General features: G+C 44.0%; 1 protein-coding gene across 4 annotated transcripts in view; it reads right to left on the bottom strand.

The window, feature by feature from the left end:
• The window catches only part of LOC124221718 (dopamine receptor 2), a 100,588-nt gene that overhangs the window by 51,081 nt on the left and 23,580 nt on the right, over positions 1-25,927 (bottom strand). For all 4 annotated transcript variants that reach the window (XM_046631967.2, XM_046631966.2, XM_069137064.1 and 1 more), the window contains one exon: positions 23,255-25,358. In XM_046631967.2, coding sequence (XP_046487923.1) covers positions 23,255-24,462 — 1,208 coding nt within the window. In that variant the 5' untranslated portion in view covers positions 24,463-25,358. The remainder of the gene's footprint in view (positions 1-23,254; positions 25,359-25,927) is intronic.

Raw genomic sequence — 25,927 nt, 5'->3', positions numbered from 1 at the left:
ACTGGTGCCATATATATAATAATAAGGAATCCTTATTCCGGGGGAATACTATAGATCGCCTCCTCTTGGCAGCAAACCAACTTTACTTCTTTGTTCAAACTTTTCAGTTCAATTACCCAGAAGGAAATAATTTACTGTACGCTTGTCGCCCGAGGAGATACGTAATTCCTGCAGTGACGTTATTAAATTATTATCATCGTCGAGAAGCGCGCCAAAATCGGTGGTAATATTCAATTGCAACATGATTTAGATCCCTCGAATTTTTTTCCCGGCAAACTTGTTTCGGAGAAAGGAACAGTTTGTACAAGAAATTATACCGATGCCGGAACGGCGAGTTGAATCATACTCAACGACGTTCGATTGGATGTACAAAAATAAGAAAGAAAAAAAATAAATACTGTAAAAACGACTCGGACGGTTTTGTTCAAACGGAACAGCGACACGGTTTTCCGGCTTACTTTACACATTTCCTACAGACGATGCAGGTTCGATCGGGGTTAGCGATAAATCGTTTCTGTCCTGACTGGGGTGGATGACTCGTGTACTTTTCGATATATTACAGCCGCGAAGTGCAGCGAAGTTCGGAGCCGCGAAGCGTCTCCTGGTCCTGGAAATCGAGTCGCGAATAGCGGCGAGAGAACGGCGGGAAAAACGAAGAAGAAGAGGAAGAAGCGGCGAGACCCGGTCGAATCCCTCTTAAGAGAGATTCGCTATCCCGCAGGCGAGCCGGAGTCTCATTCATCCACTCTGGGAGTATTAGTCGGAGTCCCGGGTTCTGTTATCTTTTAAATTACATCGGCCGCGATCCGTGCAGATATTGCAGTAGCCCGCGACTTTGGATAAAATATACCCGCCGCTCGAGCTCGTTCATAAAGTCTCCTTTAAAAATCGCCAGAATTAGGGAGATCTATTAACGGTCTCTCACGGCAGCGGCAACGAAAGCTCCGCGGCTCGATGCACGAGGTATAAAGCTGCAACTTTTTTTTATACACACCCAAGCATCTCGCGGTTAGGAATAATAAATAAGCACCCCTTTAGCCCCGCGCAGCGGCTCGTTTATTTCACGGCCTGAAACTCCCCGAAGCCACCTTAACCACTCACTTTTTCAAGAACCTCCGATTTACCCCACTTCCGTTTTTAACGTCTCGCTTTTGTCATCGGTTTTCACGTTTCTTTTTTTTTTTTTTTTACCTCATCTCGCAGAAGCTGCTTCCTTAAGGATCTTCGCGACGTGCGGTCAGATCGATCGAAGATGCGAAACAGGAATTAGTATTAATGTAAGTGCAAAGGTTTGCATGATGTAGGAAAAAGTTAAAAGCACTGAATTTTTTCTGTAAAACGCGCTATTTTATCTTAAAGACGTCAGAGTAATCTCTTCGACTGTATATCATTTGTTTTTTTTTTTCTTCTTTACCGAAAAATCTATACCGCTTGTCCCATTTTGTTGAGTAATAGCCCGTTTCACCCTCGTAAATAAATTCATCGTAAATCTTGTGAGTTAGATTTTGTATAATAATAATGCAAGTATTGAGAAATCGTAAGTCTATAATCGGAAAACTATATTACAACGATTCAAGTATGTGTCAGATATTTATTACCAACTAACGAGCATTAGAAAAAAAATTTATTCCAAATGATATGTAGGGAATTCATGTACGAACGAAATGAAGTATTTTCCATGAGAATCGGACGACTTGTACAGTTTTTGGTGTGGAGAAATATTAAAATAATCTGGTTTCTCTGATGTTGCTATTAAAAAAAGGAATCTTATACAGTTGAAATTCAGTGCTCTGGATCACTTTTTTCAGACGTTACATTTAACTCGATTAATTTCGATTGTACTTTTCGAACTTTTTTTTCGCTTTTTTTTTTTTTTTTTCATTCCGACACATTTCTAATCTGTGATATTACATACACCCTGAATCCTATGTCCTGAAAGAGAAACGCGTAAGCTTAAAAATTTTCTTAATGCCTCGTACCGCCATTACTCTGCTATATGAAAAGTAATTTTACCGGGAAAGCGGCGAGTCGACAATTTCACTCCATGAATGTTCGCCCCGAGCTCTGCTATCTGTGAAACTTGTAGAAATTCTTCAGCAAGAATAGGATTTCCGGTTGGATGAGTTCAGGACCGTAGCAATCCATCTGCTCAGCCACGTCCATGAATGCCTGCAGGAAAAGTTGGAAGGAAGGAATAGCGGAAGGAATCCAGAAAGTCTCTGAATCTCGAGTAGCAAGTATCGGCTCAGATTAGCTTTCAGTTCAATCCGCGAACGATTGTCGGATCGCAGTTTGACTCCAACTTTCGAAACAGGGAATAACCGCGAAAATTCTACTTAAACTCGTGCAAGGATTTCGCGGTAAAAATTGAGGCAGAAACGGAGTAGATCCGGAACCGCTCCGGACTTTCGTTTGTAAAACCTTTCGTCAAAACGAAACAGCGGTACAAAAAAATAGCAAGTGAAACCTGCTCCCACGAGAGCTTATTTCCAGGGGAAATTTTTTTTTTATCAGTCTTTTGAAACTGGAATTAGCGGTTTGATCTTCCATTCACGTGACGCCTCGAGCACTCGCCGCTCGCCGGGAATGAATTCTGCACGCGTCAGGATCCGGTATTAACTCTAACGAGCCACCTCGCAGCTCCTGAAACCGCCTGAAACCTGGAGCTGGTACACGCGTTAATTAGAATTCGCCAATCAAGGCGGAAATCATGCGTCCTCTTCGCCCTCGAGTCTGAAGGTGACCGTCTCGATTCGGAATGCTGAACATTCACGGGTCTAATTAGAGTTCCGAGTGAGTGGTTGGTGAGTGGGTGGGAAAAACAAAAAGAAAAAAAAAATTAGTAACAAGACAAAGATTGAAAGAGTGAAATAGACAGGAGGTAAGTTGAAATTAGCGAGCAATCGGCGAACGGCTTCATTTCAACGAAGATATGACTTCGTTAAACATTATGATTACGCACGTGATCTAATACAAATTATATATATATATGTATATATATATATATTACACAGTATTTGCCTACTTTTAGAAAGCTTCCCGACCTCAGAGACGATTATGTATAATATACCTGGGCACATCGATATTCGGTGACGAAGGAATGCGCTGCTTGTACGTATTGGCATTCGATAATGTCTGGTCGCTTGGTACCGGAGTGAATAAGCCTGGGAAATAACCTTGGTTATAAAATATAACCGATATAGATTGGTATGCGTGGATGTTATGCCCGTCGCGTGTTTCCACGATCCCCTCAGGGGTATCTTGAGATATGCGATTTTATTACAGGTCCCTTTTTCTCTCTCTCTCTATCTCTTTATCTCTCTATCTCCCTGTTCGGAGAAGGGCTCGAGGTCTATTTTCTCATCCATTTAATAAATTGGACAGAAATAGGCATCGTTTATTATTCTTCGTACCTACAGTTTGCGCTGAGTTTGACGAACATGAGTTTGATTTCTACCTCACAATAACCGCAAATAGTAATCCATACCATCTAAGGTATCTAGAACGAAATGGTACAAGATGACTAGATCGACAAAAATAATTCCCCTAAGAATCTTGGCGACTAAATCTTGCAGGTATAAAATTCTTCTACGTTACACACTGTTTTACGAACCTACTCGAACACTGCAGGAAAAAAAGAACAATTCACGCACTTAGCGGAAAATACAACAGTGTTTCTTTTTTCGTTCATTGTAATTCAGCGTAAATAATAATAATACCGAACAATACCCTGTAATTTTCCCAAGGCGTGATTCGTTACCGATAATCTTGTTAGTTGCTACTTGTAAGTATCAGCTGTGTTACACACACTCGCGACTGCGTGCGATTTCAAAGAGTCCGAATGAATTGGCTCTCGATAAGAATCGGCGGATTAAAATATATCGGAGCACTTTGCTTTTCGCTTATTCTCGTGCGTGTTACCGCGTTTCCGTGTGGTGGTTATATTTGCATTCGCACGAAAAAGCCGCACGATCACGACCCGTTTGCATGTGCTGTTGGGAAATACGGTACGACGGCTGTAGGCAACGATATCGTCGAATGGTTAACGACGTATGATGATTCGCTGCGAAACGAACGAAGACTCCTTATCGACATTTTTTTTAATTATTACCGTGTAGTAAGTAAGAATATTTGTTTTTTTTTTAACGGAAACCAATTTCTGTTCGACTCTTGACTCGACGAAGGAAACCGGTCAAAGTTAGGCTTGCAAAACTTGCACGGTTTGCGTCAATCGTTCTTCGTTTGTCAATGTTCCTACCTTGAATATCAAAGAGAAGCTTAATTCCACGTGGAACAAAGTTTCACCGGCAAACACAGGAACGGCGTGAAGTTCGGTGTAGCTTTGCCGGCGTAGACAGAATAGCGAGGAGGTAACGGAGCAAGAATTTGAAGCAGAGGAAAGGCTTTCGGCGTTATTCAAATTCATGCCTGCCGGAAGAATAAGCCGTAATGAGAGGTGGTGCTAGACTGTTACAATGCAAAGTTGATTTCCCCGCACTGCTGAAGCGAAGCGGGTGAGAATTTCTATTGTGTACGATGATTTGGTGTGCAGAGAACGAGAAAGAAATAATTCAAAAACTATTTGGTATAGCGAGAGTTTTTTTTTTTTTTGCCTCCATATATTCATGATTGCTATTTCTCTGCTCAATTCTTATCGGTAATTTGAATTTGCAGAATACGTGGATATAGATTGCGCAACAATCGTCACATTTCACCAATTTTATCAGAAAACTATAGTTATAGTTACACATTGGGTGTTTATCCAATTATAATACTTGTAGATTAAAATCGAAAGAATCACCTACATTTTTTACAATTCTGATGCTTTACAAATCAAAGCATTGATACCCATCCAAGATTTGATTATTTTTGACTTCAATATCTCCTGTGTTTACATTTCAAAGAGATTTTCCTAGCGCCAAGGAAGTTATAATTTGACGACTCCGTCAACTTCGCAAACTGTAATTGTTGAAGGTAATGAACGTCGAAAATTCTAAAAATAGGAACACCGCTCCCTGTGTTATTTTTATCCGTTCGTACATGCCAGCAGCTTTTTTCTCGCAACAATTCAAGGAAATTCCAGCGGGATTTCTTGAGGAAACCGCAAGTGGGTTTCGGAACTGGAATAAGGAGAGAGGAAGGAGAAAAGAGAAGGTATAAGAAGCGGCATTATACCCGTCGAAAACGTGGCTGCCATTTCTGCGAATGCCTCGAAGCGAAGTGGCGGACATCCTTGATCGTGTAAATCGCGCCTTTCATCGTGCAAATCGTTCTTCGCAACCGCGGTGCACCCGTCCCAGAATTGGTTTCCGGCGATACACGATTTTTCGTTTTTCTCCTTTCTTTTTCCAAGATTGGTTTCGTCGCCGAGCCGCGCCGATCCTTTCACTCATACTCCGCACCCCTTTGTACACAATTTTTATTTATTCCCCGTTCCTCGCGACCTCATGAATTATTCCCCCAGTCCTCCCCTTCCTCCCCAAGGCGTGGGCGAAAATTTTTTAGCAAGTAACGGGAAACGGCCTAGGACTCGCCGTGGTGCGGAAGTATGGACGTGGAAGGACGGACTGAGAAACTGTAGAACGAGATAACTTTCCGCGAATCGTTGCGAACTCGCGTCTGAAAGACCCTTTCGAAATAATTCGAGTTGCACGCACTCTCGAAGCTTGCGAATTCTGGACGGTTAATTGAAACACTTAGAAGGACAATCGGAGTAAATATCCGCGCTCTCCCGTATCCTCGAGGTTCCTGCAGCACGCCTCGGGATTCTACCATGGAAGTTTATACCGTAACGGGCAAGAATTCCGGCTTTATCGTGCAACTCTGATCTAGCTCTCCCTTTCCACACGTGTAAGCATCCCGCGCGCATTATCGACGTTGCCAGCTTGCAGTGACACGCGCTCCATTAATTTCCCGCGGAAATCACCGAGACCCGATACAAAGAGGAAAAATTTCTCGACTGCAGATATTTTTTCACAGGTAGCTAATCGACCCTGGAATTATTTGCTGATTATACAGTCGGATCATCGCCGCCGGGGTGAATCAAAAATCACCGACGCCGGCAATTCCGTTCCGGAATCACGCGATCAACTTTTATTTCTCTCTTCCGTGGAAAAAAGAACAAGAGAGAGATAGAGAGACAGAGAGAGAGAGAGAGGGATTCGCGGCATCGGCTCTACGTGGCGATTTAAATACGCATTTCGTTCGTCGAGTTTCCGATCGTTTCACCCCCTAGATCTATTATATATTCATTCAGCCTCGCTTTTGCCCCTCGATGAAACTTCGAGGAAAAGAAAGCGAACATATTGAATCCCATTTCTGTATGCATGCGGCTCTGAAAGCGACTGTTTACATCTCGGAAATCGACTGCCGTTGTAATCCTATATTTTATTTTATGATTATTTTTTTTTCCACCGGAAATTTTGTAGATCAGATTTTTTTCTTTCGGAAATATTTTCGTTTAAAAATTTCCGTACAGTACAGTTTATCAGTCATATTGCGTAAAATGTTGGTAAGAATTTCGGCAGTTTGTCTTTTTTTAACAATCTATAACGGCGTTATATCTGTACATAGTGAATAGACATTAAAAGCTTTTCAAATTTGTTTCCAAATCTCTGAGGTTCGAGGAAACGTTAATTGAATAATTACAAGCGAGCGTGAAGTGCTCAATTTGGAAGAAAGTTTAGCGGTATTTAATTCGTTTACAAAGTTTATTTGCAAAGCAACTAAACGGCGGAAGAGTAATTATCTAACCGATGTGACAGCCGTCGAGTTGTCGGAGTTTCTTTCGAAGAATTGAGGCTGTGATAACATGGGTGAAATATGGGGTACCGTCGGCGAGAAACAAAGGCGAAGAACGCAACAAGGGGAAATAAAAAAGAAAATGCGAGGGAGAATTTTACACTCCACGCACGTTTTCAAATTACCCGGGTAATTCTCGATTGGAATTTAAAATCCGCCCTCAAACTCTGAGCTCTAAGCAATTACGCGTAAGTATTGGATAGGCGCGAAGTTTCCGGAATTCCATTAAACAACAAGATTATTCTAGTACCCTGTGACAATTTGATATAAATAAAATACACGCGGAGCTTTGATTGTGAGCAGATGTCATTTATTGTCAACAAAGTAACCACGAATCTGGTGTTTTTTGTTTACGTATCAGGTTGATCTAATCCTAATTGTGAGACGAAAGGTTTTTGTGAAAAACCTACGTCCACCTCTTTTCATATATGTCAAAATTTTGACCACTCGTATCGACGACGAATTATTTAAAAGATATGAGATTAAATAATTTTTCACCTAATGATTCCACGATGTTCTGTGCGTATTTTTGTAATTCTCGAGGATCCAATTACTGGATAAAAGCCTTTAATAGTCTGTTATATTCGTCCTCTTCAGCCGCGGGTTGTAATATTCGCGTCGTTACGTACCGACGTGTATACGCAGCGGATCACGTAGGTACACAGCAAAATTAATCTGCGCCCACTTGATTGACATAAGATTACACACTGTGAGTAGGTGAACCATCACCTGTTCGCATTGTTTCCTTGCAGTAATCGTGCATCCGAAAATTCTAATACATATAACTACACTCGACGCGTTATCTGCATTTTGGAAGCAGGCGTTCTTTCCAGGACATTCGATTTCTTCATTCTGGTGTATTTTTATTCGCTCTCGATCAATGCATTAAAAAAAAACAACAACAATAATAATAATTGCAACATTCTACAGAATAATTTCCGTTCGCCTTTTCCGGTTACAGATCGAATAATATCTTCCAAATTCATGAATCACAATTCTTCAATTAGAAATTGTACGAAATTGCTTGGATTAATTCTTTTAATAGTCAGTGCAGACTATGAGAAAAAATGTTGGTGATGTTTGAGAAAAACTATTTCGACAGAAATTCCTTCGACACGCACTATATTAAATGGTATTATACATTTATACTTAGTATTTGGCAAGGGTGATCAGTCCCCGAAAAGGGATTTGAAAACTTGGAATCACGTCCCTGTCGTGAAAAGTTTGAGCTCGAGTTGTTTTTTTATTTTATTTTACGAGTGTAATATTTTTCTTCTCTTTGTTTTTTTCCTCCCCCCCCCCCCCCCCCCCCCCCTTCTTTTCTACCCCATTTTCTCAAGTTTCCATCCATTCCAAGCGTGCGGTACGAACAGCAGCTGGCCGATGGTTTCATATAAGATTTTTGATACCTTACAGCTTCATTCGAACTTTTCTCACGTGTGCAAACTGTCAAGTATTTTTTCAAATATCTTTCCGCATGTGGGTGGAAGAAAAAATCGAATTAAAACAATGACGCGCAGTGGTGCTCGAATCGATGTTTTTTGGGGGAGTGGATTAAAGTGCATCACGGTGAACGGTGCGGTTGGCGAATAACTTATAAGCTGCAAAACTTTTCTATTATCTCTTTTCTCGCAGCTGACGCGACGCTGTGGGATCATGGCTTATAGTTGTCGCGTCTGGCGTATAGAAAAGAGCAAACCCTTGCAAGGGGAGTTTTAAGCCGGGCTTTTAAACCGTTTTTTACCCTTTGTTTCGGAAGGAAGTGTAACGGAAAGGCGAAAAAGTCGTGAAAATAGAGAAGAAAAAAGGGTAAATTTCCTCGATGTCCCGCCCGGAACGAAGGTAGGATGGCACGAGAACGAAAGTTTCTTGCTGCGGGAGGGGGAAAAGCTCGGGACGGTAGTTTTCGCCGCTGCGAAAGGAGATTAAAAAGCCAATTTCAGCTGCGACGCGCAGGGTCTTTAGTTCCCGGCAAGCCTGCAAGTTCCCCGGGGACGATCGCACTTCCTGCCGAGGTGCGCCATCTTAATACGTCGTAAAAAAACCCATGAGCGGCATCGTGACCGGGGCACGCAAGACACGGAACTGTAATAGCTTCGCGAGATTTTCGATCTTGTGTTAACGGGGGGAAAAAGTACGTAGGAAACAAAAATGCGTTAAATGAAATCCCCCAAAGCGGCTTAGAGGGAAATTGTAAGCTTTGTGAGCGTCGAATTTCGGGGTATAAAGGTAAAAATGTTTGTAGGTAAAATCGGGAAGTATAGAAAATTTGAAAATCTGTGAAATAGATCTTTGGATTTTCAAGACTTCGGTATTGCTACACTTCTGTTCGATTCTTCCACGTACTTTCACCCCTGCGTAAAAATTTCAAAATCTAATACGCCCTCGCATTTTCTCAGTTGAAAAAATCAGAAAGAAAGGGTGGCTGCCGAGGGTGTTCATTCGGCATACCCGCGACAATCGGGAGTAATGAGAAATAAAAGATACAATTTTCAACCCCGAAGACGACGGCTTACAGGATTGTGGAACGAAATTCAATTACCAAAGTGGTCAGATTCAATTGTCTTTATTGACGATTTGCCGGTTTTTATCACTCCCCAGCTCGCTCGATGTCTTTTCTTCGTTCATTTCCGCGCACGCTTTACCCCGTTCGTAAAAGTTTCCGCAACTCGGCATCGGACGAATTTTACATCTATAAATTTGAAAACTAGGTATCCGGCACTTTACGTACGACGCGTCGTACGTTGTGTCCGCATTTCGCAAATTGAGGCAACATCAGGACTGACCACCGGTTTATTAACGTTAATGAATAATCAGTGCACGGCTTGTGCAAGCGCGTCGTGACGTTTTCCTCGATTAATCGTAAGATTAGAGTCCATCGTCAGATTGCAGTTGGTACGGGACGCGGGGTTAAATTATCGCCACTCCGCTGCACTGACATAATTCTGACATAAATATATTGCAAGAATAAATTACGGCTGATAATCGCCGGCCAGACTTGAAGACCCGGAAGTTGAAAATTAGCAGACAGATTTACCGAAAAACAATCTATCGAACAACACATAATTGCTCAGTAACGTGCCGACAATAAGTAATACATGTAGCGTCGAAACGAAGTTTAGAGTTGTTTTGTCTTTTATTACAACACCGAAATAAAATAAATAATCAATTTACTTTTTGTTGCAATATTTTCAATTCTCGCAGATTCTTTTAGACAGTTCTCGCTGGAATTTCGGGTGACATAATTGAATCGCTTGTTTAATTTGTTAAATTTGAGACAAAGAATTCGTCGTAGCTTAATTAACACGCTTTACATATATATATACATAGATATGCAATATATTAGTTTAGCGAGCGGCTAGGTACGTTCATATATATACACACTCATTTCTGTGTATGCGTATAAATCTTCAATCGCGCGTTCATTGGTATGCGTTTAATTACACCAGGTCCTCGCTCCTTTTAATTAAAAGATAAAAGATCCCTGACACAGTTTTAAAACCAGAAGTATTTCAGAAGCGCTTTATGGTTTAACCATACCCGACGGCCTATGGCGACGTCGGCTCGGCTCGCGGGCTGTGTATACCCGATGGTAATTAAGTAATTACGCTCGAACGGAGTAAAAAGCTGCTTGCAAACTGTCGTCAAGGTGCGGACCTGCTACATGCTCGTAAACACGGCCTGTTATAAACTCTTCGCGGTAAACTTTATCGCAGTCATATTGCGTTTTACACGCTTACTGGATATTTCCCGAATTTGTATAATGAACAATGTGCCGATAAGCGAGGCGTGTGTAAAGAAAATCGTCAATTTTCTTACCGGTAAAAATTCGCAGAGCAATTTTTCTTTTACAGTTCTTTTGAATTTACTTGTTAACTTGCTCTCGCGTTTTAAAATTTTTCAATATTCTTGTAAACATGTTACGATCGCTACGTTCGGTCACTTCCGATAATCGATCGCGTTACTTTGTCGCTGTGAACGGAAGAGAAAGGAGCGAGAGGGTCGGCAAAAGGGGAAACAAGAGAGAAGCATCCTCATAGAACCGTCGAAGCGTCGAGTCGAGGGATCTTCGCGTTGCCTTAGATACCCCTCGAACCTTCAAAGGCGGTGAAAATAATTTTTCAACCAAGATAAAACGAGGAAAATTATTGTTGTAAAGTACTTCGAGTACAGCGCGCAGCTGCGGCGCAATTTTTTAACAGAAGAATGAATTCGATAAATTTATAAAGAAATCGATGGCGAGTTTCAAAATTAACGTTAAATTTCAACGCAATTTAGTGGGTACTCGAATGGTATGGGTGCGATATTTGAATATTCTTCGTTGTGATTAACTTCTTACACGGTTCAGGATCGAATTATCGTGGTAATTGACAATTACAAGTAATCAGAATATCGGCTGAAAGATAATCGGATCAACAGGTTACACTCTGGATTCGTCGTCGAGGCGTGGCCGGAGTCTCTGCTCATTTCAGGGAGATCAAAGCCGGCATGAAACGAGATGAGGTTAACCGGGGTTAGCCGCTGCGTGAATTAGTTCCTTCTGAAATTCAAGTCGAAAGATGAACTTTTCCCGTTCCAAAAACAAGCTGCATTTATTGTAAGAAATATCAGTACGTATAATGCGTGTATCTTCGCACATGTAATAGTTGAACCATAGACAGAAGGAAAGAACGCTCGTTCGTTGAAAATATAAGTTCGGAAAGCTTTGACGAAATTCGCGTCCGCGTTTATTTGAGCTTTCATCCCCCGGCCGTAAAAGAGATCAGATGATACAAAAGAGAAAAAGAGGAAGCGGGATTAGAGAAAAACGAGAAGTAAAAATAACCCCCTTTTTTCCATGAAAATCGCGAGATTCTTATCGTTTCGGTTTGCTACTTTATTCGACTATCCGCACATATTTGTTCGCCGAATTACAATCTCGGCTGGTAGAGTTTTCTGACGGTGGGCAAAGACGATGAGACAGATGAACTCGCTGATAAGGATTCCATTACTCGCCTACAGCCCTTCTGTTCCTCTTTTTCCCTTTCTCTCACCCCTTCGCCCTCTTCTTCAGTCTTCATTTTATCGATGGAAGCCAACGCCGCTTCCTTCCAGATAATATAATCGCTGTATTACCCGGCTAACCAATTTCCGACGTTCTCTTTAGCGCAAGGATCTTATAACGATCTAATAATCCTCCAACGCAGCGGTGAATTATCGGCAATTAAATTGGTCCATTGGCCATTTTATGACGGCGACTAAAATCACGGACAGTAGGCGCGAATTTTTCGCTTTGTTTCCTCACCGCACATGAATCTATCTTTTTTCGTCGAGGTCGATTCTGCAAACACGACTTTTTCTCCGTTCCCTTCGCTGCGGGGGAAAGAGATTAGGAGGCAACTGCTTAACAACGCTGTAATTTCTTCTCCCTTTTTTTTTTTTCATCATCCTTACGAAAGAGATTTCGATTGCCACAGGATTGTTTGGATCTTAACTCGGTGGTTTGGAGGGCCGAGAAAAAACACGGAGGGATTCCTCGATTCAGATAATTGATTAAATACCAGACGCCTCCGTCTTTTTTTCTCTCTCTTTTTTTTTCAACCGCGAACAAGCTCGAGGCTCTTTTCTTCCTCACTTATTTGTCTTCCTTCCTCTAATTCCTTACTAATTCCGTCTTCTGAACGACCGAGCATCGGTTTCTTTTTCCATTAAACCATCGATTGTGTCTGCACAGTTTTCTCCGGCACGACAAATCAAACAACTTATCAAGTTAATTATATCAAGTTTCAACCCACTTTGAAGACTCGTCACAAAACAGGAGGATAGAAAAAAAAAAACAGTTTCAAAGTATTTCCATTTAACGAACAATTCTCTAAGAAAATGTATAAGATTGCCGTAGAATGATGATATATAATAACACAGCGGGTAATTTCAATTATGTTTGAGGACGCAATGAACGAGATAGAGAGAGAGAGAAAGAGAGAGAAAGAGAGAGGGAGAAACAGGGGAGGAGAGACAGGCGGAGACCTCGTAGGAAAAGTTCGGAAGTTCCCTGACGTGATGAAACCGTTCTATAATACCCACATTACTCTACCTTTTGAAATGAAAATTGAACGAGAAGTGAAATATTTTCAAAGATATCTGCAGGATTCTCAAAAAGAAAATCGTGCAGCTTTCCTGCAAATATTTCGAACGCGTTACATCTTCTCACTATTCGAAGCACCGCTTGTTGTTAGACTAATCGAGCTTGTTAATTCCTAGCCGAATCTGACGAAAATATCGCCCTTCTGCTTATTTGCCAATTTGTCATTAATACGCGGCTGCTGCTACTTGATCAGACTTCAAAGTCAAACGCTCGTTCCAGTGAGATTCTGGCTGCGAGACTGCAGACCCTCGGCTGGCATTCTGGATCGAGGAACTTTTGCCGGGTGGCTTGAGCCAATTTGTTATCCCATGAACCGGGACCGCCAGGGAGTGACGAGTTTGATTTACGACCTGCACGGTATAGAAGCCGGACCCGTAAATCCCTCTCCGCGGTTCCAAAAGCTGCACGACTCGGGTTGTACTCCTTGCCTGAAAATCCGCATCTTTCGGAAGACGTCGATCCGCGTGACTAGCGGGGAAAGGAGAACTTCCCACCTCGTCAACGTCGATCTTGTGCCTAATTCTTTTTCAATATTTACCCAGACCAATTCTCCCCACCAACGACTTTGAAAAAGACTCCGATGGTGCGGAAGTGCTTCCGGCGTTTCCGGATGACGGATTAACGCAGGTTTATTCGACCCAGAGCTAAGTTCTTGTTACGCACACTCGCTCAAGTCCTTCGCATTACGCGGACTAAAAACCGTCCTATAAGCTTGAGGATCATTAATGAAGCCCAACTTATGCGAAACATGCCCAACCGCTGGGGCCAACTTCGTTCGAGGTACTAAAGTAGTTTATATCCTGAATGATGAGCCGCACGTTTCAGGTCGTATATGTAAGAGAATTATACCGGCTGACGAATGTTCAGCTGACTATGAGTCATTTTACCGAGTCAATTGAAATGGCTTATGAGCGTAATTTGCGACGCGGAGATGCCTAGACAGTGAAGTAAACCACGTAACTCGGTTCTATTTGGAGGCGTCTTGCTTCCAACGTCTTTTTCTCTTTTTACCCTTTCGGAGGCTCGGCGGCAAAGGTACTTTGAGGGCGAGCCACTCGGCCCCCGTGTTTCTCCTCGGCACGCCCGACTAACTAGCACCACTCTGGCTTCAACAGCGTCTTATAGGATCACTCGCCCATCCGCATTCGCGCACTTTACGGTAACTCGTGATACTCGAGGGAAGCAAAAAACTAAAGAATAAAAAATAAAAGAAGAGAAGAGCAACGGCGAAGGACGAAACAACAAGGATGTATAATAAAGAAAGTGATAAATCCAGGAACGTCAGACTCCGTTCTCCAATACCTACCAGCCGGTGAGTCCTCGTTTGATCGATGAAAAAAAGACCGTCCTTCTTCATGTCGAGCGAAGAATTTGCAAAGAAGAAGAAAATAGAGTAGACAAATGACAAAATAAAAATCAAACAGCGATGTAACAAAGGGGCGAGAAAAAAATTACCGGGGCGAGCCGTTATGGTCAACGAAAATTGGGATATAAATTTCAATCCTTCCAATCTGTGTACGTACGTAATTACACGTATGTCTGCATCAGTGAATAGAAACGTCTGCTCACATTCTGTTTGAATTGCGAGAGCAAGAATAAAAAAAAACGAAACTGGAAAAAATAATCTCTAACTGTATTTTGGATATTATTTTCATTTTTCGTTCGTTGAAATTTTGAGAAAAAATAACTTTAAACGGATTGGCCTGGCCCGTAACGTCGAGGTGTAATATATAGAGTGATATGTTTTCGTCGAAGATCGAAGGTAAACTACCCTCGTCAAGCCCTTCGTCATCTGCCACGTTTTTCTTCCGCCAAGTTACCAGCCAGCTAAGTAATATCATAACGATAGATTCAGGCAAAACCTCGATCGGTTTGGGTCGAGAATTTTCTTGTTGATAATTTAATGAGCCAGTCGCGGATTGATGCGGGAAAAATCTGCGAGACCTACTCGAAGAAAAAAAGGAACGGTGATAAAGACAATGAAAGGAAGGGAAAGAAATTTGGAGAACATCTCGTCTCACACAGACAGGACTCAATGGATCGAAAAGGTCCAGCCGGCATCCTCTGTTCCTGAATGATGAAGACAACGGCCAATATCTTGGACGAAGGAACGAAGGAACGAAAGGACACGGTGTCGCACCCTACTCCAGAGATATCGGTGCGCGTCGAGGACCCGAGGCTCGCAGCCACGGTATATCGAAGGATATCGATATTACTACACGTCGAGCGCAATAGTCTGACAATTGGACTCCTCTCTCTCCGGGTGTCGGGTATTCCCGCACTTTTTCTTATTTCTTTTCTATTTTTCTTGTTTTTTTTTCCTTCTCTCAACCTTCCTTCCCCCTTTTTTATCTCCATTCACCTCTGACATTCGTTCGTTTCCATTACCCCGACGGCCGTCTTGAATTGCGCGATGTTTTCTTTTTTTTCCTTTCTTACCTTTCACCCTTTGCCCATGCAGTGATGAGTAGAATGTTTAAAAAAGAAACATCCATTTATTTCTTCATCCCGCTTCAATTTGCTCACAAGAAAAGGAAAAATTAAACGAATTTCCCCAAAATTATAGCGCTCTATTTGCAGGAGATGGAACGAGATAAAATATACGAATTTAAAGTTGTACCGACGAAGTACTGAAAGAGATTTTGATCGTATTAATATTGTTAGGATATCTTGTTTGAAAGTTACTTGAAAAATGATTTTTAACGCTACCTGCTTCAGCCTCGTGATCAACTTACGAGTGGATATCAGCTGGACGTTGATTTTCCTCCCGAAATACATATACGCTTCAATTTTGAAAACCCCACGCGTCACTGAGCTTCCAAAAATCCTTTCCGAAGTCTTTTGAACAGCTTCGTCAACCCGTCAGGCTCAATAATTAGTGGTAAATATTTGCAGAGCAATTAAACACGAGTGAAATCGTCTGCTGCGCAAGGCTTTAATGCTCGTTTAGAGATGTCGAGCATCGTTTGCGTGTGGGGCAGTTTCACGCAGAGTAAGACACCATCTCAAAGTGCAGACAGTTAAGGGTGGATGGGCACATGGACAAACATACAGCGATGTACCTGGATTTACATGCCCCGGTCCGAGCTACAGGGTGGAGGGATTGTTTTATGCGAGTTTGAGCAAAGTAAATAGAAAGTTGGAACTTGAGGAGCGACAAATCTGCAGAGACGCCTCAACACCTTGAAAAATTGCCAACAAACACGCAACGAGAGACGTGAGACCGTTGATTGATGAGCGTGCAGTTCACTTTTCCACCGTAAGTTCATATTTTCTTTCTTACTTTTCTTATCTGCGGTAGACTTCTCCTCGATTTATCGTTTCATCCATTTTCCTAGAAAAAGATCCGTTTCTGGGACATTATGTTACAGATATATGTCGGCCAATATCCGTTCGGCGACTTTACTAATAGCTGTACATTTCGAAAGATCGACTATGCGAAAATATACCGTTTGTTTCTTTCGTCGGTGCGATTAATTCATCTCGCAAACTTGGGTCCCTTCAGTTATAGAAGCTTATCCCGGATCGTCGTCCCCTTCTTCTCTACATTATACTCCCCGTCTTTTCATCCGCGCGAATCGTGTATACGTTCATTGGTTTCTTCCGATCGCAAGCGACAAAAGTATCTCGAGGTTGTATAGGAGAAGCCAGGGGCGAAAAAAATGAGAATCGAAGTAACGTACTACGCGGAGGGTGAAAAATAAAAGTAAAAAAAAAAAAAATAAGAAAATTTAACAAAAATAAGAAAAAATATAATCACAGTAAGAAAAAAAAAAAACGATGTATCTGTATTAAATAAAACGTTGTATTTCATATTTTGTGGATAAATCCAGAGAAGTGTATAAATATATGCAAGATGTGTATACACGCATATAAGACGACAACAGATATGCAAACGCCGAAGGGTGGAACGTCCAAGGGCTCTAAAGTCAGGTGTGTACCACCCTCGATATAACTCAATTCTTCGAAAACCAATCTCCGAAACGGTATCACTCGCTATTTTCCTTATCGCCTTACGGCGCGATAATTTACTTTTTTCCCCTTCCTTCTCTCCTCTTCTTCCTCTCTCCTCTCTCTCTCTCTCTTTCTAGTCGTGACCGTCGTTAACTTTCACGAGAATGCGAAGGAATTTTTCTCGTTCCTTTTACGACCCCGTGTTCTCCCGCCATTCAACTGCCTTTTTCCCGCACCCCATTCGCCGGCTCTTCAAAGGGGGGTGTTAAATTTTTTAGCAACACTTTTCACCGTCATCCTTCAATTATTTTTACTATTCTTGCAATCGGCGATGCATCGTTCGCGCAAGGAACGAAACAACGCGGATAAAAATGAATAAACACAGATAGATATTTTAGCGGCGTAATTTCGTTTCTCAAATTCTCCACGTTCTACTTCACATCGGTGCTGCTGTGTTGTTATATCTCGTGGATCCTGCGGTGGTAACTGACTAGGGTGCTCAGAGTTTGCGGTTATTTTTATCCGATGTTCCCTTATATCCGAACCCCGGCTATGTTCGGTGACCCGTAACGCGTGACACACGACCTTTCGCTGGCACGGTTCGAGCATCCGTGCAGCGGTTCACGCAACGCGACACGCATCTCGTGCGGAAAATAGAAAGGTAAATTTTTCGAACAACCGGTGTTCAATTACCGCATAGAAAAGAATCGGCGGACAGTTATCACACCTGTGGATCACGCGATCTCTCCAAGCGAGTGTGGAATTCCAATTACGTAGAGCTACCGGGAATCACCTGATGTTTGTTCAATCGTATACGAATGAATAAACCATTGGAGAAAATCGTTGGTCGTTTGCTCGAGCGGAATGAGTTCGGAGGGCTGACATCCTCGAGGACCGTCGAGGAAAATTGTTATCGAGCTGTGGGCGCAGGGCTGTTTATGTTTCCGAAGGAAATTCCATGCGTATGAAAATAGAAGAGGAAAAATATTTTTCCTCCCTCCCGCTGTCTCATTCTCTTACATTTGATTTTTGCTTCCACGTTTCTTTCACCACCAGCCACCCTCGCGTACTGTAATTTATACATACGGTACAGTCAAGATTCCGCCGGGCATGACGAAAATTGGAGAACACGAGAGGGAGCAGAATTCACTCCCGTCTTCGACGAAGAAATCAATCCAAATCATTATACTGCAAATTTAATACGAACGACTAATATTGGCTCGTGAATTTACGTCCCCTCTTACATTCGCGATGATCAAAAATTTTTCCAGATGCTGATAAAGCGACGCTTGAATCTCCGACCAGTACCTCGAGACGAAACGAATACCTTAATCCGATCGAGTTATACCCGCCGACTTGCAATCCGCCCGCCACTCTCGCCTCCGGCCTCGAATTTCGAGTTTTATTTATGCGAAGAAGTGATTGACGGTTTATTTGCAGGTAAATACGAGGCTTATCGATCGAGCGTAAACACCCGATGATTGGTCGCCGTCTCACAATCAGCCGAGAATCGTTTGACTTTCTTTAAAAGAAATGTCCTCACGGTTATACGTCGAGGGTGTGGGGCTGGTTTTTGCGAAAATTTAATTTCGGCCAAGTGGCGTGATGCGCGCGGATAATTCCAAGCACGAAGCTCTGCTTCTTGACGCGATCAGTTCCACCCCCTCAAGATGTGGTGAAAATATGCCAATTATATGCAGAACGGGGCAGAAATCCGTTTCGCATAAATTGCCGCGATAAAACCGCTCTGTCGAGTTTCGGATCAGGTCTCGGGTACTTCTTCAGCGGATCGGCAAAGTCGATTCACTGGCCGCAAACGAGTATAAAACGTCGGTTTACGGCCGCGCTCGACGCAGGTCAGGGTGAAACCGCGTCACCGATTCTAGGACACGTGTGCACAGAGGTGCAAAATTCAAATCCATGCATCGTTCGATATCCAGTTCCAGGCTCGCGTGAAACGGCCGGTGAGCTTGCGGGAAATTCAGGAAAAGCTCGCAACGGGCCTCGAAGCAATGCGATGCAAAAACCGTGTCCCCTCCGGCTTTGCGAACCATAAAACGAGAAACTCGAAAAGAAAAACGATCGTTTCACCGAGCACGCCGCAGGCTGCTTCCTGTCTCCCGATCCTCATTTCGACCCTTCAACTTTCGCCTCCCTTTAATCTTCGGCTTTCTTCACAGAATCCGAGAAGTAATGCGGGGACGCATGCTTTTGGGAAAATTCGCACTTCCTTCACGTATAATCGTGTATACTTGTTCTTCTGATTTCTCGAAACATTTCTTACGGTAAGAAGCAGTTGAAGCCGGTGGAATTAACGAGAAAGCTTGCATAAAGCATCTAGGATTAAGCATTGTCAATTTTTCAAAAAACTGGGGAACAATGAATTCATCTTAGTTAGCTTCGTGAGAATTATATCTCGTGTTGAAAACGTGTCAACGAAACAACATTTCTTACCGTTGTTTTTTCTTTTTTTAAACTGATATTTATCGCAATTGTTTCAAAAATCTTTTAGGTTTGAAAACAAAACTGCACAATGTGGATAATAACTGCGAACTCGGTAAGTGTATACTCGTATTTCGCAAGGGGTTAAATAAGGGCGTGAAAATAGAAGCATTAAGCGTATGGCTGGCTCATTATTGAGGGAAAAATAAGGGATAAAGAGGGGAAAACGAAGGGGAATTATAAGGGATCCCGCGGTCCTCCCAACACACGCAATATTTATTGCACGCACGTATTTATTATATCCCTAACGGCGTGAGCACGGTTATAATGATCATCCCGTGTGCTAACCCTCGTTAGAGATCTTCGGCGAGAGTTAAAGGCTCCCAATGGATCGCAAGACTCGAGATTTATGAGCCTGCTGCAGAAGTAGCGAATAAAAGAAGAAACTTTTTTGGCTGCAGCTGACTCTGCACGAATCAATATCCTTCTGTCCCCTCACACTCTTCATAATCCCAAGAAGCGATGTTTTTTCACCTCAGATCTGACCACAAGGGGGTGAAAAATGGATGCCGCATTATCGGAAGAAAATAAATTCAGCGTATCGTTGTGAATTATACGCGTAAGATCCTAACAGGCTATTTCTGCAGGTTCAAATTTTGACTGAATCTCCAAGGGCTGGTATTCAATTTTCGGTTTCACGTCAACGCCGCTAAATCAGTTGCAATTAGGCGGGAAAATCGCCGACGCCGATTATGGCGTCGCTGGACCGCGAAGTCTCGGTGTCAGCTACGTACCCTCGAGATTGGCAAGCAAAATTATGGTGTTTGCGGTCTGCAGGTGGGAAGTTTTCGTCCTCGCACCCGCGACGCGTCCAAATCGTTTCGACCTTACAGTTTGCGCGATACTCCAGAGAGGGAAAGAGAGAGTAGAAAATTGACGTTAAACGGTAGCATAAAATTCGACCGAGTTTCATGATAAGTGGTGCCCGATTAATTGTGATTTGAATGGTCTCGTATGCGCCCAGTGAAATGAAAATTAAGAAAACAATAAATCGCTCGAAGCACGGCTAAAAAATTGAAACTGAAGTTTGTTTCAATTGAATTTTGTTGGAAGAAAAGAAGTCTATTCGGTTCGTATAACTTGAGGTATTGTTTAAAAACGTCAGCGGTTGAGGAGGAAAAAAAATTACACTCGTGTCAACGCTCTGAATCTTTTAGTACTTCGAATTGTTGAATTGAAATTCGTGGATGCGAAATGATTTTCCACATCAAAGAGATACCGTTTGAATAAAGTTTAATTCCCTCGACCTTGACCCGCAGCTGCTCAACTTCCGATCCTTCGTTTGATCGTAAATTTTATTTGTCTCGACGAATTATAATTTCTGTTGTACGTAAACGGAGCCGTAACTGCAGTCGACAAACTCTTTACCGGGACACTTGTAAAAAGTCGTGGAAAAAGGCGGTCGTAGTTGAACCCGGGCCAAGGGGACTGCGATTTTTTCACCGGAGTATAATCGGCGCGGTAGCGAAGTGGCGAGGGGGTTGAAAATTTGAATAATCCGAGAGCGTGCCGTGCTGAAGCGGAGATATTTGTCTGTACAAAACGCCGGGTTCCCCGGCTCGAGAGGCAGCCAAGAACCAGGAGGGGGTTAGTGAAAAGAAAAACAACGGGTGAAAAGCGGAGTAAAGGTCGAGGGTTGCGAGGGCTTGGAAAGATAGGCGAAGTCGGTATGTTGCGGGGCGGATAATTCGAGATACCAGCCGGGTGGGGGGGAGGGGGGGGGAGGGGAGGAACCCTTCGGCGATATGTTCTTGCCGTCGAGTCTGCAACCCCTGCAGCGAAGCGTCCTCGGGACGAAAAGAGAACAAACGCTGAAAGGGGCCGAGTCGGGAAAACGGGGAGAGGAATGGGGGGGACAGGGGACGGCATACGAATAGCCCTGCTTAACAAGTCGGTTGAATTGCCACTAGCCGCCCCTCGCCTCACTCTCTGTCAGCCCGCAGTCGCTCTCTCGCCATTAAACGCGACGTTACAATTCCCGGCTCGTGCTGAAAAAACGAAAGAACAAAAACTGACCCTCTGGAAATTCACGCTTCGGGGATTCGGACGTTTCGGCAACAAGCTTGCGTCGCGAATACACGCCGCGAAAGAAACAGGGAAGACCACCGTGGGAGTTCGATTATTCGGGCAAAGAGATCGAGAGCTGACGCTTTCGGTACTCTTAATTAGGTCACCTTCTAATTTACTCTCTTTACGAAACGGCCGGATACCTTACGCCGACCTTTGACGGCGATCGGGAAACGGAGGTGGACGCATTCACCCTGGCGGTCGTAACAACAAACGAAGGTTCGCCTCGTACGTGTCGAAGATTGAAAAGCCTCTCCCTTGAACCCGTATTCTCAAGGTAATTTTACCGAAGGTACGCAACAGCTGCGGTAGCGACATAAATTCAGTCTGCTGTAAACTCGTGCTATCTTTGACGTGTCGTGTCGTCTTGTAACACGCCCGTGTCGAGCGTTACAATTTCATCGTTGCTGCGCACATATGACGTACCCGCATTTAAAGGGGTCGAGTCGAGCGTTGAAGGTGTTCAATTTTTACGAAGAGCATAAAAATCCGGCCCATCCAAGAGAGGTGCGTTATTCTCTTCCTCTTTCACGTCCCATTCTCTCTAACGTAGCGTATACGTACATATATACCGCGAACTTTCCACCGAGTAGAAATCTGCGCGAGTACCGGGGAAGTAATCGGGACTATACGCAGATGGGAACCGGCCGAGGTATCCAAGAGCAGTCGAGGATTCAGCTCGGGGGATTCGGAGGGTGGATATAACGCGAAGTTTACAGCCGACTGAGTCTTATGCCTCTTTGCCGTCGCCTCGCACAAACCCCGGCTCGACGCGGAGGTAACTTAACTGTGTTCAGACACGTTTGGGTGTAGAAAAAGGACGAAGATTCAGAAATATGCGCCAATCGGTCGAGGCGCGGTTCTGGGAGACGGAGAAAGCAGCTGCTCGTTAATTTCTTTGATCCCTCCGACGTTGGTTTCTTTCGCAAAAAGAATATGATAAGAGACGAAATCACGCGGGAAATGGGCAACAGCCGAATAAGGTTCGGATGGAAGGGTTTAAGGGGAGTGACACTGCGTGAGAAGACGGACTGGTGAACGGTGGGAAGAAATCGAGGTCGGAATTCGGTAAAAATCGTATTATGCAAAGTGGCCTTTACGGTCGGTGGGCAGAGATTATTCAGACCCGAAATCTCTTCCAGAGGAGCGACACGTTTAAACTGTCCCATGAATCCTGAGGCCGAGGGTGGGAGATCCGGCGATTCCCTGCCTCGAAGAGAGAAGGACTACCGCGATATATACGTTATGCATATCGAGTTCGGATAGTTGCGTCTAGTTCAATCTCCCGGATTGAAACGGTCCTAGCTGTCTCGTCATATTCTCTCCACGAAGATTCTCGCCGATGTAATTGGAAAAAAAATTCGATATATCAACCTCCCAGAGGACGTCGCATCTGTATAGAAAAAGTCGACCGGCGACAGGACTTTTCGTTTATTCACTTCTTTTTTATCGCTCGGGTCCAACTTTTTTCACAGCCAAAGATGGCGCGGTTAGACGCGGCAGTCACGGGTCGGTTTATCCCTCGAAACAAGGTTCCATTCATTGTTATTCTTTGTCAGAGTCTGTCGTTTTTGCCCGGTATCACCCCTATTCGTAACGCCGAACCTGTCGCGGATCTCGCCTAACGAAACAAACTAACGACATCTCGCCAAGATGATCCTTTGCTCGCTTTCATCCGTCCTACGATCCCTCGGCGCAAGTTTCACGATATTCGTACCTTGGGTGTGCTTCGATTCGACGAGTCAAAAGTGCGCGTTACGAGCAAGTACGAGGAGGATGATGATAAAACGTTAAAGACGAACTCACCTCCGGAAGTCGCGACTCCAGCAAGCGTATATGACGGGATTCATGCCGCTGTTAATCCACCCAAGCCACGTAACGGCGGCGGAAACAATTTCCTCCTGCCAAATACACCTCGAGCAGAACCCGGACCACAAGTTCACAACGAAAAAGGGAAGCCAACACACTATGAACACACCCATCACAATACCGAGCGTTTTCGCGGCCTTCTTCTCCTTCGCGAACTTGGCCAGTTTCCGCGAAAGCGAGAAGTTCTTTCCAAGGTGTTGCTTGTTGTTGATCCTCGTCGACGGCAGCCTGCTAAGCCCGTTGTTGTGCAGGGCGGTCAGAGGCTCCTCGAGGTCCTGAAGGTCCTCCGGAGTGCTCGAGGCTGTCCTGAATAGGTGTCGAGCGTCGGTGTTGGTGGCGCCGCCGCGGTGTATCCTGAGGGTGAGTTCGAGCTCGCCCGAGGCCATCATGACCTGCTTGGTACCGAGCTTCAGACTGCGCGTCTGTATGACCGCCGCGCGGTATATCCTGTAGTAGGTGAAGACCATGACGAAGAGGGGCAGGTAGAAGGATATGGTCGACGAGAATATGAGGTAGCCGAGGTGCTCGGTGAAGGGGCACTTGTCGTCGGGCACCTTCTCCGTGCGAACGGCTCGCCACCAGGCGATAGCGGGGAAGGAAATCGCGCTCGAGCAGACCCAGACAATGGCGATGAGGATCGCGGCCCGCTTCCGGCTCATCCGCATGGGGTAGGTGAAGGGGTCGGTGATGGCCCAGTACCGGTCGAGGCTGATCACGCACAGGTTCAGAATCGAGGCGGTCGAGAAGAGGACGTCGAGGGACCGCCAGACGTCGCACCAGTCCGTCGTGAAGAGCCACTTGTTCTCCAGGACCTCGTATATCGCGCTGAACGGCATCACGACAAGACCCACGAGGCAGTCGGCGAAGGCCAACGAGGTCACGAAGTAGTTCGTCGCCGTGTGGAGGTACCGCTCTCTCACCACGGCCAGGATGACGAGCATGTTCCCGAATACCGTTGCCACGGAGAAGAGGATGAGCACTATGGCCAGGCCCGCTCTGTCCGAAGCCAGGTTCCACAGGTCGTTGTAGCCCGTCTCGTTACCGCCGTTGGACGCGTTGTAGTAGGTCTTGTTCAGGTCGGTTCCGCCGCTGCTCGTTTCGCCATCTTCCGAACCGAGCAGGTAAAAAATATCGCTTTCGTTCATCTTGCACCCCGAGATGCGAGGAGGACGCCGAGTCCCTGCTTCCTCTGCCTGCAGGATATCAGGTCCAGGTCGGGGCTTCGGTCCCCCGTCTTTTCGCTCGTTTCGCGTGTCTTGTCATTCTTACTGATATCAGAGATTGCGCTCTTATCAGGCACGGGATTAACGCCGATCACGCCGCTGTCGGCCGATCCTCCGATCGGTATTCTCTCAACGCGATTGGAAACATTATCGGTCTTCTGATTTTTATACCTTCGTTCGTTTCCGGCGCCAAACGGATGCCGAGATCCGAGTGATCCCTGATCTCTCTCTGACGATCGAGCGGATTTTTTTCTCTGTGAATTAAAGAAAAACCGCGCTATCGCAAGTACGCAGTTTTATCCATATTTCAAATATTTTATTCTCGTCTTTTTTTTTTTTTTTCTTCTTTGTTGATATATTGCACTCGTGATATCGAACGAACCGTAAGTTTTAAGTTGTTACGTAATTCTCAATCAGAAATTAGATTTTCGTCGAATGAGCTCGAAAAATTAATTATTTTAGTTACTTTACGTGCTGGGAAATGAATAACGAGTAATGTATTCCCGCTAATGGATAATTTCAAACCGACCGAGGTTTCAGCTTCTCTGAATTTTTCTCTTCCTCTCACTCCTGTCGCTTTTTTCTCTATGAATTGTTTTCTTCCAAGTTTTGTTCGTTTATTCTTATATCGAGTATATTTTTCCCATGGCTTGCTCACTTGGAATCTCAGCTTGCGTCTCGAACGTTTTCTAAAATTTATGGCATATTGACGATTTTTCACAGCCTCATTTCTCTTCGTCAACAAAAATGGAAAATAATATTCCACCTCGTCACTTTAGCATCGCTTCGGTTTATCTGGGTCGAACAATACGTTTCACCTGCAACATAGGAAGCAAAAAATAAACCGATTTCACAATAAATCAATACGATGCTTAATATCTATACAGTTATTACACGTGTGTTATGATATTGGAAATTGATGAAATGAAAAATTTTCCATTCAATTTTTTTCACCAGTTGGACAATACATCAGCAACTTAATCAATTATCACAATCTGACCACGGTTCGAATAAATCCGTGAATTTACACACTGTGCGGGGACGTTGTAAAGCGTTACCGCTAATTGAACGGAAGATTAAAATCAATGTAATTGGGCTCTGTGAATTTAAATTGGTTCGGGGCTCTGTGCGGCAAAGTTGAGCTGAAAGCTGGATTTATTGGAATTCCGGGGAATCGAGACTTTTGTTATACTTTCCCGTTCTACCGGGACCAGAATTTATATGAATAGAGCCGCACGTTTTTTCTCCACCATTCAACTGGAAATCCTGCGCCGTGCGTCCATACATTTAATATGCCTTAAAATCGGACGGCTGAGCCGACAGCCAATACGAGAGGGAGAGAGAGAGAGATGAAGAAAAGAGAAAAACTATTTTTTACACAAGTGCG

The sequence above is a fragment of the Neodiprion pinetum genome, chromosome 6 (genome assembly GCF_021155775.2).
Source record: "Neodiprion pinetum isolate iyNeoPine1 chromosome 6, iyNeoPine1.2, whole genome shotgun sequence".
Lineage (NCBI taxonomy): Eukaryota > Metazoa > Arthropoda > Insecta > Hymenoptera > Diprionidae > Neodiprion > Neodiprion pinetum.
Note: the sequence above shows the minus strand (reverse complement) of the source record. Positions and strands in the feature narration are given on the sequence as shown.